Raw genomic sequence first — 17,847 nt, forward strand, 5'->3', positions numbered from 1 at the left:
AGAGATAAAAATAAAAAGTTGAACTTTGTAGGGATATATTTGCTATTCAATATGTTTTCAGGGAGCTGTATGTAGTTGCCGTTTGCACAAATGAGGAAAGTTAGAAGGAGAGCTTGCTAAACTATGAAATTTTAATTCAGAGAGCTATGTAAAAGAACAAAATAGATAGAAATAGGAGAAGAGGAAATTGAATTCATGTTGTGCATGAGACTCGTGAGATAATAGCAATCAGTACTCAGAAAGCGACCATTCAGAAAATTGGAAGTAGCTTGGATTTTTTTTTTTTTTTTTGAGAGACAGGTAGCACGCTACCCATTTCGTTTATTTTATTTAGAAATAAACTTAGCTAGAAATGTGAATCAACTAAGATTCGAACTTGGGTCTCGGATACCAACCACCAAGCCCTTTGCCACTTGCTCTAGGGACGGTCGGTGAGTAGCTTGGATTATTAATGTTTAAAGTATAAGACTTGGCTCTTAATAACAAAACAATGGAGGTAAGAGTATAGGACTTGGGTCTTAATAAGAAAACAATGGTGCGAAAGGACTTCAGAAGCTGAATTGTAATTTTTGTAATTGAAAAATTAAAAAGAAAACAGCATAATATTACATGGTTGTATGTGGGTGTTGATGAGGACTGATCTGCACTGATAAAGCTTGCAAATTAGTTGGGAACCCTGGTTGGATGATAGAGAGACCTGCCCTTTTTCACTATAAAAGGAGCTTGGACACATTTTTATCTTCTTGTATTTTATTTTCCCATCTGGTCCAAAAGCAGGAGCACTTTAAACAGCTATTTAAAGGCATGCATTCAGATCCCAAGTTCTCACCAACTTTCAACTCGTTAACTCCTCCAATTGGCATGGAGTATTTCCGGCAAGAGCATCTCCATGGGTCTTGAAAGCAGAAACTGGCTTTTTCACTTTTGTATTTTTGTTTTTGAAATACTATCCTCGCCACTAAACTAATCAGTTCATCGTGGCAGTTTGCTTCGGCGAACACTCTGGAGCTTTGCCCGATACATGACGGACCGGCAAGTCACAACTCTGGCAATGGTGAACTCCTATTGATTCACACTCTCTCACTTTTACTTTTCCAGCTGTTCTGTGGAGAAAGGAATAAATTAACACCGCTTTCAGTAGTCCTAGACCTTTTATTTGGACTGGCTTCAGGAGAGATCAAAGGGTCTCAATTTGTGTAGCAGCAATATAAGTTCCCTACGTGTGTTTGCATAAATGGTTTGGCAAAAAGCATACAAATCGTTTTTGCTGAAGGCAATCTCCTCTTTCAGCCATGTTACAAGTTGTAAACACTTGGATATTCTCTAGCTCATTAGCACAAATGACACCTTCAATAGCTCAAGTACCAACCAATTAGGATGGAACCTAAAGTGTTTAGGCAAATTTCTGGGTAGGAATCTACAAAAGAACAGACTAATCACTTCTCGGAGCAAAAGAGGAGTCAAATATTACACTTCTTAGAAGAGAAGAATATAGGAGCTTGTTCTATGAATCAGGTACGCCTAGCAAGCACCAGTGGTTGCAGTCTTGGGACTTCTCAGCCGCAATCTGCTCTTGTACTGTGCTATTTTTCATTCTATGTATCGAAGGGTGCCCATCCTTCCTATAATCTGAGCCTGCTGATATTGAGGTATATTACTGGGGTTTTCATCTGTTTTAGAATTTGCTCCAACGATCTCATCTTTGAAGGGTAATGAACTAGGCACAATTGGTTGAAGATTAATTGGCTCGGTTTCCTTATGGCATTGTCCTCCCGAGTTCCATCGCCCGCCCCTGCAACCAAAGAAGAAGTTTCAGTTCCCATGACACAAAGCAATTTGATGGAAGGTTAACTTGCTATTTGCTTTTAGTAGTCCCATAGCTCAAAGCTGCTACCAATCCCAGAAGATGCTCTGCCTTTTTACTGGGACAGAGCCTGACTCCAGGTGTCCACTATTTAGTCTGAACTGAATTACCAAACTGAACTGAGTCGCTTCAGTTGACTCATAATGGCCGCCGGATAAACAGAATAAAACTAAACTGATGGAATATATCAAGAACATAATACAATATATTTGTAATATGATGATCAGACAATTTTGATGCTTAACCACAAATAGAAATGAATGAATGACATTATGAATAATAATATATGATCAACAAGTATATAAATTTCTACTATATACAAATAAATACATTCATACTTATGCCTCTATTCATGCGATAATGAAATTCATACATGCAAGTTATGTCATTTCTACTTACTATTTCATTATCCTAATCACGTGTCATCCGACTTCAAGCATGAGTCAATTGGTAGCGGATACACCGCTTTCATCTTGGCATTAGGTGGCGAAATTGTCGCCCACCCGCCGCCATAAGTCCATAGCTAGTGAAGTCGCCTCTTTATATTGGCATTAGATGGCATGTGCCCCACACCCCCGACCATAGAATTATAGATAGCAACTTCATTTCTCTTACCTTCACCTCGGCATTAGGTGGTATTCCGCACACTCTCGATCGTAGGTTCATAGGTAGCAAGTCACACCTTGGCATTAGGTGGCATCCCGCACACCCCCGGCCATAGGTTTCAGGATTCCGGAATGATCACCTCTTGTATGGTCTCAATGGTCCGTTATTTTCACCCTACATTATTAACCTTCTTAGGTTTCATATCCGTGTGATTACACTATCATTATGTTTTTTAACCTATATTCAATGACACTATGTTCTTGAATGTTTATATGTTGAGTTCTCTAGTATCCCTAGAGAATGTCAACCTATTTTCTTAGTCCACAATATGGGTATATAGAACAACACATGCATTTTACTCATACCTTGGTAGTTATTCATTCTATATAATATATGTCTCATACATGTATATTTACTAGTTAAACTATTATTTAACATGCATAAACTTAAATTTGGTTTATTATTATCTAGACATGAAAGTGACCCAATTACTTCGGTGAAACACAACCTACCTCGATTCGTTCATAATTGCTTGTAGACATTTGCAATTAGGTTCCCGTAGGCTACTTGCTCTCCTCTGTTCAATTAATTGACGGTTAGTGGTTGCCTTCTCCACCGCAGCCTTGTATTGGTTCCTGTTGGTGTCAGGACCTCTCCCTGATGTTGCTGAACCATTCACCTTGTAGTTGCCTTGGGAGTTGGTAACCCCTTGCATTCGGAGTATCTGTTTACTCTTTCTTATCATCGCAGCCATGGTCTGCTCCTGTAGTTTCGCTTGTTCGAAGGCTTGAGCCAATGTTCTAGGCTGTAACATTTTAACCGCTGATTTGATTTCGTCTTTTAACCCGCTTAGGAAGCTAGAAAGAAAATACTCCGGAGAGAACTGAGACTTGGTGGTAAGTAATCTAGCTCGCAAGTCCTCGAATTGCTCTTGATATTCTTCTACTGTCCCAGTTTGCACCAGCTTGTTAAACTCTTCTACTACATCTACCAACCCTCTTACATCAAATCGCCTGCACACCTCCTCGGCAAGTTCGGCCCAACTGATAACCTCCTTCTCAGCTAGATACCCTTGAAACCAAGTGTCGGCCTTAGCTTCCAAGTGAAGAGCAACCAATTCAATTTTTTGATTCTCCTTGATACCATATATATCAAAGTACCTCTCACACCTTCTCACCCAACTTCTCGGATTCTCCCCCACGAAGGTTGGGAATTCCAATTTAGGCAGTGAGAATTGAAACCCGGATCTACTTTGTGTGAAATTTGTATGATTATCCTCTTTTGTATGAAAAGTAGGTGGGGTAGGAAGTATACCTCGCTCTTCGTGACTCAGAGATGATGAAGCTCCTTTAGTAGCTGCAGATTGTGGCGCATTCATCAATAGTTCTATTATTTGCTCCAGTTTCCTTGTAGTGTTTGCTGACTCCCTATAAAGTGCATCATAGTGGGATTGCCCTTCGGTACGTATAGCTTCCATTCGACTACTGAGATTATCGAACTTCTTCTCATTTTCTACAGTTAGTTCCTGGAGTTGTTGCTCCAGGGCGTGAACGTGTTCATCAAGTACCTTCAATCGGGTTCCTTCGGCCATTGTTTTGCTAATAAATTTGAACCGGTTACCTTTTGCAGACCCAATTTTGCTCAATCTCTGGAGGCACCAGGTGGGAACTTCGAACAGATGGCGGGCGTTTAATTTCCCTGCCAATTCTGTGAGTTCAAGAACCGGGGAAGGTTCTTACAGCGGTCCCCTTTGTCCAGGATCACCCAGAGGCCGTCGATGTCGGATTCAACAGTTTGTAAAACCGGAGTCCCTGCGACTGCGCTGCACCGATCCCTGGGATCTAAACCGCTCTGTACCAGATTGTAACAATCCTGACGTTAAGCAACCACAGTGAATTGTAGGATGGCTTTAGGAGTGATGGATGGATACCTGATCCTGCTCCTTGTCCGGTGAAGTTCCTTCGACTGAGGATGAGGAAGGGAAATGATGGGAATTCGATCTGAATTCTGTATCCAAGAGCCGGTAATTCCAGGGAAGGATGAACAGAGATCAGATGAGCAGAGAGAGAAGGGAATAGAGGGAATAGAGGAGATAGAGGAGGTAGAAGAGAAGAGAGGGGAAGAGAACAGGAATGGGGGAGAAACTGGGATTTTTTTATATTTCAGCTTAACCTATTACAGGCGTGAGGAGATGGATACTTATACCGCTCTATTGTGGGCACTAAAATGTAAGAATTACAATGGTGGGTATCTAATGTATTAATACTAAGTGGACTATTGTGGGCCTAATCCTGGCTTTATGCTGAGTCCTCGCCTGGTTCATCTTCAGTTCGCCTCTCTCTCAGTTTCCGGAGTCGGGTCGACGACGCAACAGTGAGGAGGCGCCGACCCGCTACCTGAAAGCTGATCCAAGACGCGGAGTCGGGCTCGGTGATGCTACAGAGAGAGAGCGCGGACCCACTGCCCGAAAACCATTCTTCTTTAGATTACGCCGCCGCTGTTCTTCCTCACCTTGGATCCTGCCGTCTCACCCCTGCGGCCCTGCTTCCGACCTCTTCCCTTCCGGCCGCTCGCCGAACGCCATCGGAAGCGCTCCTCTTCAGAAATCGAAGATCGACGATCGGGTTCTTCACTCTTCAGAAATCGAAACCCTCCTCGTCGCCTCTTCCTCTTCCGCTTCCGCTCCCGCTTCCGCTTCCGCTATCCAACGATAGATCAGTAATCGGGTGGTTCTTTACAAACCAGCTACGATTTGAGTTTTCATTCTTCAAAGCAAAAGTTGCAAGCTTTTAGTCCATCTGATGGATACTTTTTTATACACAAATGGCTCGAGTGCTTTAATTGAATGTGTCCATTCTCTGTTATGCACAAAGAAGACCCAAACATAGAGCTAAATAATCTTCATTAACTTAGGGACCAGGAACTCTTGTATTATACCTAATCAATTTCATGATCTTGTCGACACTTGCAAAAGGAAAATTTTGTTGTGGTCTTTCATGGACCATTGACTCAGTGGGGTTTCTACACTTTATGTATCTTTTATTTGTTTACTGTTTAGAATTTAGATATGCTAGTATGCACTGTGCAAAGTGCTAGTTTCATCTTGTATTTAGTTTCTAACTATGCTTGTACGTGAACCTTTTATATTTTACATTTAAATAGACTATCTTGATCTCTTATTTGCTTAATTATTTATTATATTTGAGGTATAATATAGTTTACTATTTTTTACTTAATTAGTTTAATTTTGTATCTTTATTCTTATATTCTTAAAAATATAAGTATTTATGCTAATAGACATAAATCTTGAGAGAAAAAAAACTTAATTTAATATATCGAATTTTTGATCCTGAATTTTTAATTGGTGAACGTATAATATCCGTATAAATCATGTATCCGAATAATTGGCGAATTCGTTTTTTAGCCCTTTTTTTCAACGAATTTAAAAATTAGAAGGCGAGTTTTATCCGAATTATATCCGTACCGAATTTTTGCCGAATCCGAATTAACTAACTATGCCCCAAATACTGCCAGCTCCGACGATGCCCTAGCCCGTGGCCCCGCCGGAGTTCCACCCGCACAGCTCTCTCACCGATCACTCCGCTCTCGCCGGATCGCTCCGCCAAGCTCGCCCTTCTTCAACTTCTGCTGCAGCCGCTATCTCGCTCTACTGTGTAAAGTTGACATTTTTTTTTTTTTTTTGCTTACTCCCTCTGTTAACTACTACTTCTACCATTTATTCTTCAGGGTTGTTACACCCACCTCCTCTCTCTCTCTCTCTCTCTCTCTCTCTCTCAAGGTGTAGTAGTGACGACATGCTCACGTCACTCCCCCACTCCTCCGCCGCCGTTCTTCCTCAGCGGAGCCGTTTACTCGTGGCGCAAAGGGCGGCGAGGCGCCCCATCTCCGTTACCAACGCCGTTGCCGACGAAACCCTAGACAAGGCTTCGGTGGCGACAGGGGCGCCACCCACCCTCTCCTTCCCCATTTTGGTGCGAACCTGCTAAGCCTCACCTATTTTGTCTTTTCTTTTTTATATAAATATATATATTTAGCAATCCCTAATTTTCCAGCTCGATTCATGATGGATGCAATGGGAGCCTTTTCTTTTGATGATTAGTTGGTAAAGTTTGATTTTTGGGTCGGTGTAGAGGAATGGGGCTTTCTGATGTGAGTTTAGGGTTTAGGGTTTAAGGGGCCAAAATGTGGATGGGAGAACCCATGATTGAAATGTCACATACACTGTGATTAAATGTTGAGATCAATAAAAAGGGCTAAAGTTGACAACTTTAAAACAAGCTTTCCCTACTTAGTAGTTTGTTTATTTTTTCTATAGCATTCTGCAAATTCCTATTTTGATTCGCGTAGGTGCTGTAGGAGCCTTTTTTTTGGTAGTAATTGTCATGAAATTTGTTCTCTTGGCTTAGGAACCGGTGTTGGCGATTCCAGACTTCTGGCCTGAGGTTAGGGTTTAGGGTTTAGGGGCTTTTTTTTGGAGGGCAAAATGTAGATGAGAGAACCCATGGTTGAAAACGCATTCTGAGATGTGTAAAAAGGAGTTAAGTTGATTACTTTTGAGGGGTTTATTACTTTAAAAAAGGTTTAAGCATGTATAAGTATTGAGGGACACGAAGGAACTTTTGTGTGATACTTTTGATTTTTTTTAAGAAAATCCAATTATCACAATTTTTTCCCTTAGTTTCCTTGTGTGGCTGTACACTTATCTTTACTTCATCTGTAGATTGTGCAATATTTTTGTTAAGAAAATTAAGTCAATGCTATGAGGAGTATTTGATAGCATTATGGTCTAGAATAATGTGAAGACAATCTTTTATAGGCATCAACTATGCTGTTCGCTTTCATTCTTGTTCATGTGGTTGAACTTTAATGCGATTGCTCTTTAAATGACTTCCTGATTTGGTTTAGTCTGAGATGGATTTAACGTAGAAATCTAAACAATTTTATCTATCGACAACTATTTCTGTTAGCTAAACAATTTAATCTATCGACAAATATTTCTGTCGATTTATTGGTTTGAATTGGTTTTTGAAAGTTCAAACTAAAAGCTAACAGATTCTACCAGTTTGAAATATCTTTTAACTGAGATAAAACTGACTACTAGAGAAAAGTGATTAAACCGGGCCAAAAAAAAAAGACTTGCTTTGGTTTACTGATTCGGCCTCTTTTTTTTTGGCCCAGCCCCTTGTTCAAATATATTCTTGATCTAAAGATACTCTCAGAAAGAGTCGAACTACAGGTAAGTAACGTGAAAAACTATTCATTGAGTTTCAAGTAGATGCTGTATCTTGTTATGCTGTGCTGAATCAGTTAATTCTCTATTTCTTTACCTATGGAACCATATATTGCAGATGATTAACTGGTGGCATGAGATGTTCCATGCTCCGTAATTGCACTCAGATTCTTCATAAATTTACCTTGTGAACTTGTTAGAACTTTCGATTACTTTATGATGAACTTCATGCAAGGGAATCAAATATGTACTGAGCGTCAAGAAGTGTTCAGATCATTGAGATTCCTCATACATTCTCAGTAGGCCTTAAAATATTAGTTCTGTTCATTTAGTTTATTGATTCCCATATCAGATAGGTTGCAATTTTAATCAGGTCTTTTTGAGTAAAACTATATTATTGGTTTTTATTGTTGGCTTTAGGTGGTTTAGATGTCAAGTATAATGTGGTTAAAAAGTTTCGAAAATCATTATGGATATCTTTTGAAAGTTGATTTATAGATATATTAGAATTTCAATTTTTCTTGATGTATTAGAGGCCATATTGCATTAATTAGAAATAAGCTATCTGTCACATTCAACTGAAATGACGAGCTGTTGTTGTATTAGATACTCAAATTATTAAGTCAAAAAACTGGGGAGATAGCAGTGTACCTGAAGTATAAAATAGTTAAAATGAATATCTCCAAGCTGTAGCATCTATATTGAGTGAAAGCTTTCATTTCCTGTCCTTGACTATCACATTTGGTTCCTAGATGTTTTTGACCTTGTTATTTCGCTTTCTTTAATAAATAAATTTGCAACTTGATTTGAAGTATCATGCAGAATAATTTTTTTCCTCAGATTTGCTTTGAAGATGTGTTTCGGTGTAAAACCATAAGTTTGATTTTCCGTGAATGTGGTCTCATCAAATTTGTAATGTAATACCTAGTATTGTTTATAACTTTTTGGCATGGCTGAAGAAAGCTAGATATAGAAATCTATAAACATTTCCTGAGGTATAGTGCATTTTAAAATGGATACCTGAACATTAAAAATTTTGATTTCATTATTTTTCGTTATGGTATATTTGATGTAACTATCTCGATGCTAGAAATTAATAGGGTTTGTAAGTTTTTGAACACAAATACTCTTTGACCCCACAGACTATTTCTTTTTGATTGAATTAACTTTTCTGGGAGAGATCATCAAGTTCCGACAAAACTTGATGCAATTTCTATAGTCATATTTAAAAACATGTTATAGATCACGTTATGTCTGTACTTTTTTTTTATCAAAACTAGGTTTTTTTTGGAACATACTCTGCTTCATGCTGATATCGTCTAAGTGAAATTTATCTTTATTAGGTGAATGGCTGTACTGGAAAAATGGGAAAAGCTGTTGCTGAAGCAGCAGTTTCTGCTGGCATTCAGTTAGTTCCTGTAACATTCAGCAGCAAAGAGAATCCTAGTAGAACGCTACAAGTTGGCAGTATGGATATGCACGTACATGGCCCATCAGAAAGAGAATATATTCTCTCTTCTGTCCTTGATGAATTCCCGAATCTTGTACTTGTTGACTATACTGTACCAGATGCTGTGAATGGTAAAATATTGCTACTTGTCTTCTTCCTTTTTTTTCTGCATTTATTCCTTTGTTGTATATTCACATTATGTATGGAATAGTCCATATATACTCCAAGAAGAACTGTTTTCACATTCGCATCCTAGTTATCTCCTTAAACAGAAACGAACTGCCCGGAGGATTATATGGTTGACTTCTGCATGGAGGGAAGTATTGGGATTTTCATTTACTTTTTTAAGCGCTATATTCAAAAAAGAACTTGTAGGTTACATTTGTAAAATTCCTTTACTATTGATGGCAGTGTTGGTGCCTAATTTTTTCTATACATTCACAGTCCACTTTTACCAATAACCCGAACACCAGTATCAAGGTATTTGAAAAGTATGGAACTCAATCTTGATTTATTTTTCGGGTATCAAAGCTCTTTAGCTAAGCTTCATAGAGGTAAAAGGATTTTGGAACTTAGCATTTGATTATCATCATTATTCTTGAACTTGTAAGCATTTGATATTAGGCAATTTAGTACTGTCAGTAGTCTCCACATTGATGTAGGGGGAAATTACTTTTTCATGATGTTTTTGATGTTGTTCTAGTATAGTTAATCTGCATTTAGACAATTATCTTTATTTCAAAATGGTAACTTTTTTCTTGTAGATAATGCTGAACTTTATTGCAAACTCGGTGTGCCGTTTGTAATGGGCACAACGGGAGGAGACAGGGAGAAGTTGTACAAAACAGTGCAGGATGCAAATGTTTATGCTGTAATATCTCCCCAGATGGGCAAACAGGTAAAACCCATATTCCTGAGTTTAGTTAGAGCTTGTTTGGCTTGGCTAGAGCTTCAACATAAGTGGTGTTTGAGTCAAGTTATTTAAAGAAGCATTAACAGGTTTCTCATTAGAATATTGTCAATAGTTTTCCGCTGCTGCAGGAGCTAAAATCTTCAAATTAGATCTTCTACTTTAATGCCCAGAAGCCTAGTTCGCTTCAGCTGCTTGGAATAAGAGAATTTGCTCTAGAAGCCAAGCCAAACAGGTGCTTAATGACATAGTTTTTGGTCCATTGGTGAGAAATCCCAAATATAAGCAAGTTGTACTTTTTACTAGGTTGTTGCATTTCTTGCTGCCATGGAGATAATGGCTGAGCAGTTTCCTGGTGCTTTTTCTGGATATCATATGGAGGTACAATTCCACTGTAGTTCTTTTTTTTTTTCCTGTGTATTTCTCCAGTTTCCAAGCTTCTACTGGAAAATAACTTCAATCCAATTAGAGTTTTCTTGAATTCCATTCATGTTTACAGGGACTAACCTTATAATTTCCTATATTCTTATCAAATTAACTACAGTTAAGTATTTATAGCAACTCTTCTATTGATTAACTACAGTATTGGTGTATTTATAGCAACTCTTTTAGATTGGATAACACTTATCCTAAATGATTTACATGCATGAAGTTTACAATTATTAAGGCACATCCCTGACCTTGGCGACCAGTCCTCCAACCTCTTTTAGCTATGAAATTGTTTACTTTTACTTTCTGTTGGAAAAACTTTCTACGTTTCATTCCATGTTATAAGAAGTTCCTCTTGAGTTGTTTAAGCTAGCTTAGCAGAGTGATCCAAGTTTTTTCTCATCAAATATGACAGACAACCTAGCAAGTGCAATGCATGTCCTGAAAAATTCTTGATTATGAGGGCCTTGCGGTGTACTAAAATGAAACTTCTAGATTGCAACAACAAAGGAAAAGCTCACGAGCGCACAAGTTACTGCTGGACAAATAGTTCTAAATCCAAACAGGCCTTAGTAAAAGAACTTTTATCGGGGCTAAGTCTCTTATTGTGCTTGCCTTTTTTTTTTTCTAGTGGAAGGACTATTCTTAAGTAATGAAATATAAGTATCTAAGCAAAAAACCATATGATCAATCACTAATACTTTATTATCATCAAAACCAACTAGAGAAACTTGCTGAAACTGTGATGCTAACACTTTCTGCATGTTTTTGGCCTTGTATTACATTCTGCAGCCCTATATCATTATTATATGAAGGGATCAAATTACCAAATCATTTATATTCGAACTCTGATGTCTGTATCAATGTAATCATCTGCATATTTGTGACTTCGAAGGCTCACTCTGTCTATTTATTAATCTATAATTCCACCCAATTTATGAGAGTTGTCTAACAGAAAGAGCTACATAGAGTCGGTCATGATGCTCTAAAGCCGGTTTTGTAAAGCACTTCTCAATACCTTGCAAATTTGAAATTTGAATTTAGTGAAATTTACTCCTTGTCTGACTTATGATTTTGTGAGTCATTTACAAAAGATAGAGGATAAAAGATACTTCCAAGAATGTTCCAGACTGTAGAAGACTAGAAACACTACTCTACCTCGTGTGATCTGTAAAATGCTACATTTCTATTTACAATTAGCTCCTTGGCACAGGGAGCGGAAAAGAGTATGCCTGATTATGATGCTCTTCTCCACAGTTATGATATGTGGTACTCAGAAATATATCATATTATTATTATAACCATTATTCACAGGTTAATGCTTCCCATACTGAATATTCAGAAATTTACAGGTGATGGAGTCACATCAAGCAGGCAAATTGGACACATCTGGTACAGCTAAAGCTGTCATTTCTTGCTTTCAGAAATTGGGTGTCTCATTTAATTTAAAGCAGGTATGGGCTTTTGCGAAACATATTTGTACTCGAACAATAAAATATTCCTTTCATTATGTTCAATATGTTATCGGTCGCTTGAAATGTTTGTTTTTAGAAACTTAGTCTTTGCCATCAGTTTTGTCAGATCTTATTTATTTATTTGTTGTATTGTCAACATTTGGCAAATACATGGCTTTTTGTAAGCAAATATGTTTGATGCTGAATCTCTGCTTCTATGTTTGCATTTCTGTTTGAGAGTCACTAGTGATAGTTTATGAACTATCCTAGTATCTTAATGCTTCAACCTTCCCTGTTCATGTCTTTTTCTTTTTTAGGTGATTTAGCATACCATGTGCAACAACACTTTTTCTTTTGATTGTTCTCACATTTACAATGAGGTGCTGTAGTAGAGTCTTATTTTCCCTTTTCTTTTCAATTATGAGGTGAATATCAGTGAAATTGATATAACTAAAGCTTCCTATTTCCATATTTAGTTTGATCGTAGATATCTATAGGCTCTTGACTTATGTATTAATACATTCTTGTTATATCCTTGTTTGCATTTAGCTTTCAAGCATTTTGCGCAAACTCGGTACTTGGTTTATGTTAGTCAGGCTCTGTTTCTTTCTGAATAGTATGTGGCTATCTTCGGTGGTCTTTGTTGTGTCAATTACTCTTATTAATTTGCAGAATGTGCCTATATTTTCCATCATGAACTTTAATACATCTCATAGCATTTATGATTTTAGTTTTGATAGTTTCCTTTTAATGTGTATTCTCAAAAACTCACTTTTTTCTTCTTTTTCTTAACGTTACCAGATAAAAAAGATTAGAGACCCTAAGAAGCAACTTGACATGGTGGGTGTCCCTGAGGAGTACCTCTCAGGCCATGCATTTCACTTATATCATCTCACTTCGCCTGACGAAACGTAATATTTTTTTTTTTTGTCATCTTATTAGTCGCTGAGCTATGTTACGAACGAATAATTCCTATTACCTGCTTATTAATGTAAATTTTTAATGTTGCTGCCAGTGTTTCATTTGAGTTCCAGCATAACGTCTGCGGTCGTTCAATATATGCTGAGGGAACTGTTGATGCTGCTATGTTTTTGTATAAGAAGGTCTCCTGATACTTCATTCTTTAATTTTCTCCTGTAAATTCTATTAATTGCAATTTAGTCCCCAATCTTTCACTTAAATAATATTTTCCTGAACTTAACCTAATATCAGTTTTGCATACAAACTAACAGGCCCTAGAAATTATCGACAGGAGGAGTTATTAAAAGAAAAGTGACAATTAATACATTTTACCTTTTTCTTTATGAGTTCGCTCCCTATTTTCCGTTGTACAAGGAAGAGCAATCCGACACTCATATTTTTTTGCCAATGCAGGTTCAGTCTAAGGCCGATAAGAAAATATACAACATGATCGATGTCCTGCGAGAAGGTAACATGCGATGAGCCCTGGTTAGTCCATTTGCTGATACCGCAACTTCGATCTGAAACCTTTGTAGAATTTTGTGATATTTAAATTTTACTTAGATTTGCGGCAACATGTGTTAGTGTTTTTCTGGCACTCCTTATAATTTTTTTTTTTTTTTTTCGTTTCAAAAATTTTGTACCTCCCAAACTATTTTATCGAAATCGAGTGGTAGATTTACCTCTCTATTGAAAATATTGGACTCAGAATCAACTTTCAATCCCTTGATTTCTTCGTTTACGGTGAGGGGTAAATTGCACTACAACTTCATCTCAAAAGTTTCAATTTGGTCTTGGAACTTTTAAATTTGATTTTGAAAACCCTGAGGTCCTTTCAAATTTGATTTTGAAAACCCCGAATATTTTAGCCCCCGTACTTCCAACTATATTTATTTTAGTCCTTACCTTGGATTGAAACTTGTTTCTTGCGGCCTGTTTGTTCACCAGCCTGTTTGTACACCATTAATTTGTTGAATGTTTCGTCCATCTCATATTTCAATTCAACGATTCAATGTGTAAATAAAAAAAATATATTTGAAGTCGATGGATAATTGGATTGAAATATAAGATGGGAAAAAGGGTCAGGATATATGTATGGGACATAAATGTGCAAATGGGTTGGGTGTGGGCGGTGCTTTGTAATAACAAAACCCACGGGGAATAAATTGGAATTTTTTAAAAAAGAGTTTAAGGTCTCTAACCTTAGATTTAAATCGAAACAAAATATTATTATCAAATGTTTTAAGGATCAAAATGAAGATTAACTGAAATTTGAGAACTAGTGGTGTAATTTAGCCTATCAATTACGCTTTATTCCGGTGTATTTTTGGACGAGAAAGATGGTAGTGGATAGTTTATTGCTTACAATCTTATTATCTAAAACATTTATTTGGCAGCAAAAAATTAAAAACTTAAAGCCTCGTGTAGTATCGTTTTTCGTATTTTATTATTATAAGTAAAATTTAGTATATCAAAAGGTATAGAAGTGGGTAGTAAATTACTTGTTCTTTTCAGCTAAAATATTTATTTAATAATAAAAAATGAAAACTTAGAAAATATTTTTTTTTGCTTCCAAATTTTTTTTAAATAAGTAGGCGTCTTATACTTGGACGGATACAGTAAACTAATCAACTATAACAACAACAAAAAAAAAAAAAAATTTCTCGGCAGATTAAATTATACAGAATTAGTGTTAAAAAAAAAAGAAGACAATAATACCAGATGAGATGAGGTTTAAAAATTACTTTTTTTTTCTACCTTCTAAAGGGGATACAGTGTAAGTTAACCAGCTATAATAACAAAACAAAATTTTTTCTTTTAATAACAACACAAAATTTTTTGTGGCACTATTTTGGGGGCCTTTATGAAAAAAGCCGGTAAAAATAATTATTGGTGGCATTTTTAAAGTACTGCCCTTAATAAAATTTATATGAGAGCTCGCTTTTTTTTTTTTTCGAAAATTGTAGGTCATCTCACAATTCACAAAAAGCTGCCGGATTATTCGCGAGCGGAATTTTTTGCCATTATCTTTTAATTGGTCGCAGCAAGAGAAAAAAAAAAAAAAAAAAAAAAAAAGCCCTAGCTGCTATCATCCAAAGCCCTCTTCGTCCCATTTGGGAGTACCCTCCCTTTCTCTGCGATTCCACCTCTCTCCCTCTCCTCCTCCTCCTCCTCCTCCGATGGTGCCTCGGCTCCCTCTTCTTCTCACGCGCTGCTGTGCTCTAAGTGCTCTTTCCGACAACCCTTGCTGCTCTACCCCTTCGCCGTTGTTGATCCCCTGCCCAACCACTAGGCTTCGCCTACTGCCGCGCCTACCTCTGCCGCCTCCGCCTCTGCTGCCGACTCCGCCCCCCGGCTTCCGCACCCCCTCTCCTCTTCCTTGTTGCTCCCAACCTCGTCCTCCTCCTCTGGGGCCCACTCTGCATCCGCCACTACCGCCACCCCCAAAACCCTAAAAACGAAAAAAAAAAAACAAAAAAAGGTAAAAAGTGGAGAAATGCTCCCTCTACTATCCCCACTACCACAGTTTCTTCTTTTGCTTTCCACTCAAACTTTTTGCATGTACTGTAATTTATAGCTTCTAACAAGCAAAGAATATAATTAGTAGTGGGAACAAAAAAATAATTTGGTCTTTTCCTATTTTATTAGGGTTTTTAACTATACCATTGGCATTTGGTCCCTCATTGCTGGTGATCTTTGCCTGAGCCAAAGATAAACCACACAAAGAAAACTATCAGCCGGCAAGTGAGCATTCCATGCTATGTGATGCCGAGGTCACCCTCATTTTCTTCTCCTTTTTTGCATAGTATCTCTATGCTTCTCTATCTTTTATTCCTTTTTGAATGTGAAGGCATGGTGTAGGGAATTGGAAATTTATCAAGCAATGCCATCCTTCATTATTCAAAGAGAGAACAGAGGTATTAAGTCATTTCTATTGTCCAATTAATTTGTTCTTTATACATAGCTTTGACTAATAATGGATGGTGCATGGGGATCAAGATTGGATGCAAGAACATATTGGGATCTACTAATTTGACTGTGAAATCTTTTGAGTCTCAACACATCGGGATAAAAAAAATGTGATGCTGCCTCGAACTTTTAGAAGATTGTAATTTGATTCTGGAACTTCAATGCTTCATAATTAGGCTGCGATTGCATGATTTATGGACCTTAGGTTCTTTATTTCATAATTAGGTATTTCATAAATAGGCTGCGATTGTATGATTTATGAATCCAAGTCTCTTTAGCAGCGAAATCTTCAAACTTGAACTGATTCTCTACCCCCTTTTGCTGCACTACAACAAAATTAGTATTTAGTGGCAATTTAATTAATAGCGGCGATTATCCAACCGCCACTATTACTTATTATCTAATTGTACTTTAGCAGCAATTATTTTAAAATATATATCTTTACCAACTAATATTTATATATCAAATATATTTACATTGAACCCCAATACAACCTTAACCCTAACCCACAACAGAACCTAACCCACACCCCTCTCCTGCATCGACCTCACATGAGCACCCCCACCTTCAACCCCTTCTCTCCCTCAACCCCTCCTCTCCGAGCTCGAGCTCCTTCACCTCTACTCATCCCCTCCTTCCTCATCCTCTGCGTCCTCTCCAAGCTCCGATCCTCGACTCGGCGATCCCCAAATCTCCCTTGCTATCTTCCCCGACCTACTCGGCCCCGCGAGGACAATCCTTGACCCGGCGATCCGATCCGAGCCCTCGGCGGTGCCGCTTCTCGATTCCTCTTCTCGATTCGGTGCTCCGATCCATTGGTAAGAGCTCTCAATCTCAAATCACTAGTTTCGTACTCGAATCCGTAGTTATCTATTATTTATAGTTTTTACCTCCGATCAATCGTGTATTCCTCATTAAATTTGATAGTTGGTTAGTTGGTTTCATTTGTTTTGCTTAGATTTGCCTTTGGAGATAACGATTTAGTTTTCAAATAGCTTGGATGAAATTGAAAGTGTCTATGTTGAGTGCTCATTTTGTTCGGTCACTGCGAATTCATGTTGGATGTTCTGTTAATCATCTTCTAATTCATGTTTGATGTTTTGTTAATCATCTTCTCCTTAATAAAATTTTGACCTGACCACAAGGAAGTTCACATCTTGCTATTTCTTGGCTAATCAGACCATTCATGATTTTATTTTTTATTTTTTTGGGGGTTCATATTTGGAATGTGTGCCTTTTGTTCCTACCTGTATTTTTCTAATAGAAGGATCCTCTTTATCATGTTCCTTTTATGTTGTTTTACAGTTTTGCACCTTAGAAAATTTTATCTGTGCAACTAGTTGTTTCAAATATATGGTTCAATTAATGATTTCTACCTTGACTTGTCTTAACTTAATGCAGATGCATCGATCCTTGTAAGTAGTTCGAGAGCTTTATTGTCATGTTCCCCGAGTACATCAAGCTTGCATCTATGAGTTGCTTTTGTGGGTACAATTTCGTCTGCTTCTCATTATATTTGTTTTTCTTCTCCTTGAGGCATCACTTGAATCTGGTAGTATAATTTAATTGATATGTGGCAGAGGAGCGGCTCCAGGAATCGAAGGACATCCTCGCCAAGTATCCTGATCGAGTGCCGGTGAGCTCGTTTGTTCGATCTTTCGTTCGTTCATTTGTCCCCCCCCCCCTTTGTTGTTAATTAATCATATTTGGAGTTGATTTTGTAGGAAAATAGTGCCCGTTCTGTTGTAAAACTTAGTTATTTGTTTGTCTACTATGTTGGGATTAAAAAAAAAGTTGAAAATATTTTTGCTTAGATGTTCGGTGTAAAGAAAATAAACTTAAAAAATATCACTACAATGCCATGCTTCATGTAGAATTAGTGTTAGGGCTGATTCACTCATGAGTAAATGTAAGCTCTTAATCCTTTTTTTGACTTACAAAACAAGCTACTTC

At 37.6% G+C, this 17,847-nt stretch overlaps 2 protein-coding genes and 1 long non-coding RNA gene across 4 annotated transcripts; 2 read left to right on the top strand and 1 right to left on the bottom strand.

The window, feature by feature from the left end:
• LOC109716293 lies at window positions 548-4,113 on the bottom strand. 2 transcript variants are annotated; one of them, XR_002217875.1, is made up of 3 exons: window positions 2,983-4,113; window positions 2,480-2,644; window positions 548-1,792 (listed from the first exon to the last, which is right to left on the bottom strand). XR_002217875.1 is itself a non-coding variant. In XM_020241642.1 (2 exons), exons 1-2 carry the CDS (start codon window positions 4,059-4,061, stop codon window positions 1,591-1,593), a joined length of 1,281 nt encoding a protein of 426 aa, XP_020097231.1. In that variant the 5' UTR covers window positions 4,062-4,113; the 3' UTR covers window positions 548-1,590. The 2 variants fall into 2 exon arrangements, 1 of the variants encoding a protein (XP_020097231.1); XM_020241642.1 differs by lacking the exon at window positions 2,480-2,644.
• LOC109716295 lies at window positions 3,799-4,927 on the top strand. The gene is made up of 3 exons (XR_002217876.1): window positions 3,799-3,930; window positions 4,100-4,713; window positions 4,800-4,927. It is a non-coding gene; the product is annotated as an uncharacterized LOC109716295 (long non-coding RNA).
• LOC109716294 (probable 4-hydroxy-tetrahydrodipicolinate reductase 1, chloroplastic) lies at window positions 6,165-13,501 on the top strand. The gene is made up of 8 exons (XM_020241643.1): window positions 6,165-6,462; window positions 9,065-9,302; window positions 9,936-10,069; window positions 10,388-10,462; window positions 11,863-11,964; window positions 12,766-12,875; window positions 12,980-13,067; window positions 13,339-13,501. Exons 1-8 carry the CDS (start codon window positions 6,286-6,288, stop codon window positions 13,405-13,407), a joined length of 993 nt encoding a protein of 330 aa, XP_020097232.1. The 5' UTR covers window positions 6,165-6,285; the 3' UTR covers window positions 13,408-13,501.

Source organism: Ananas comosus, linkage group 10 (assembly GCF_001540865.1).
Source record: "Ananas comosus cultivar F153 linkage group 10, ASM154086v1, whole genome shotgun sequence".
NCBI lineage: Eukaryota > Viridiplantae > Streptophyta > Magnoliopsida > Poales > Bromeliaceae > Ananas > Ananas comosus.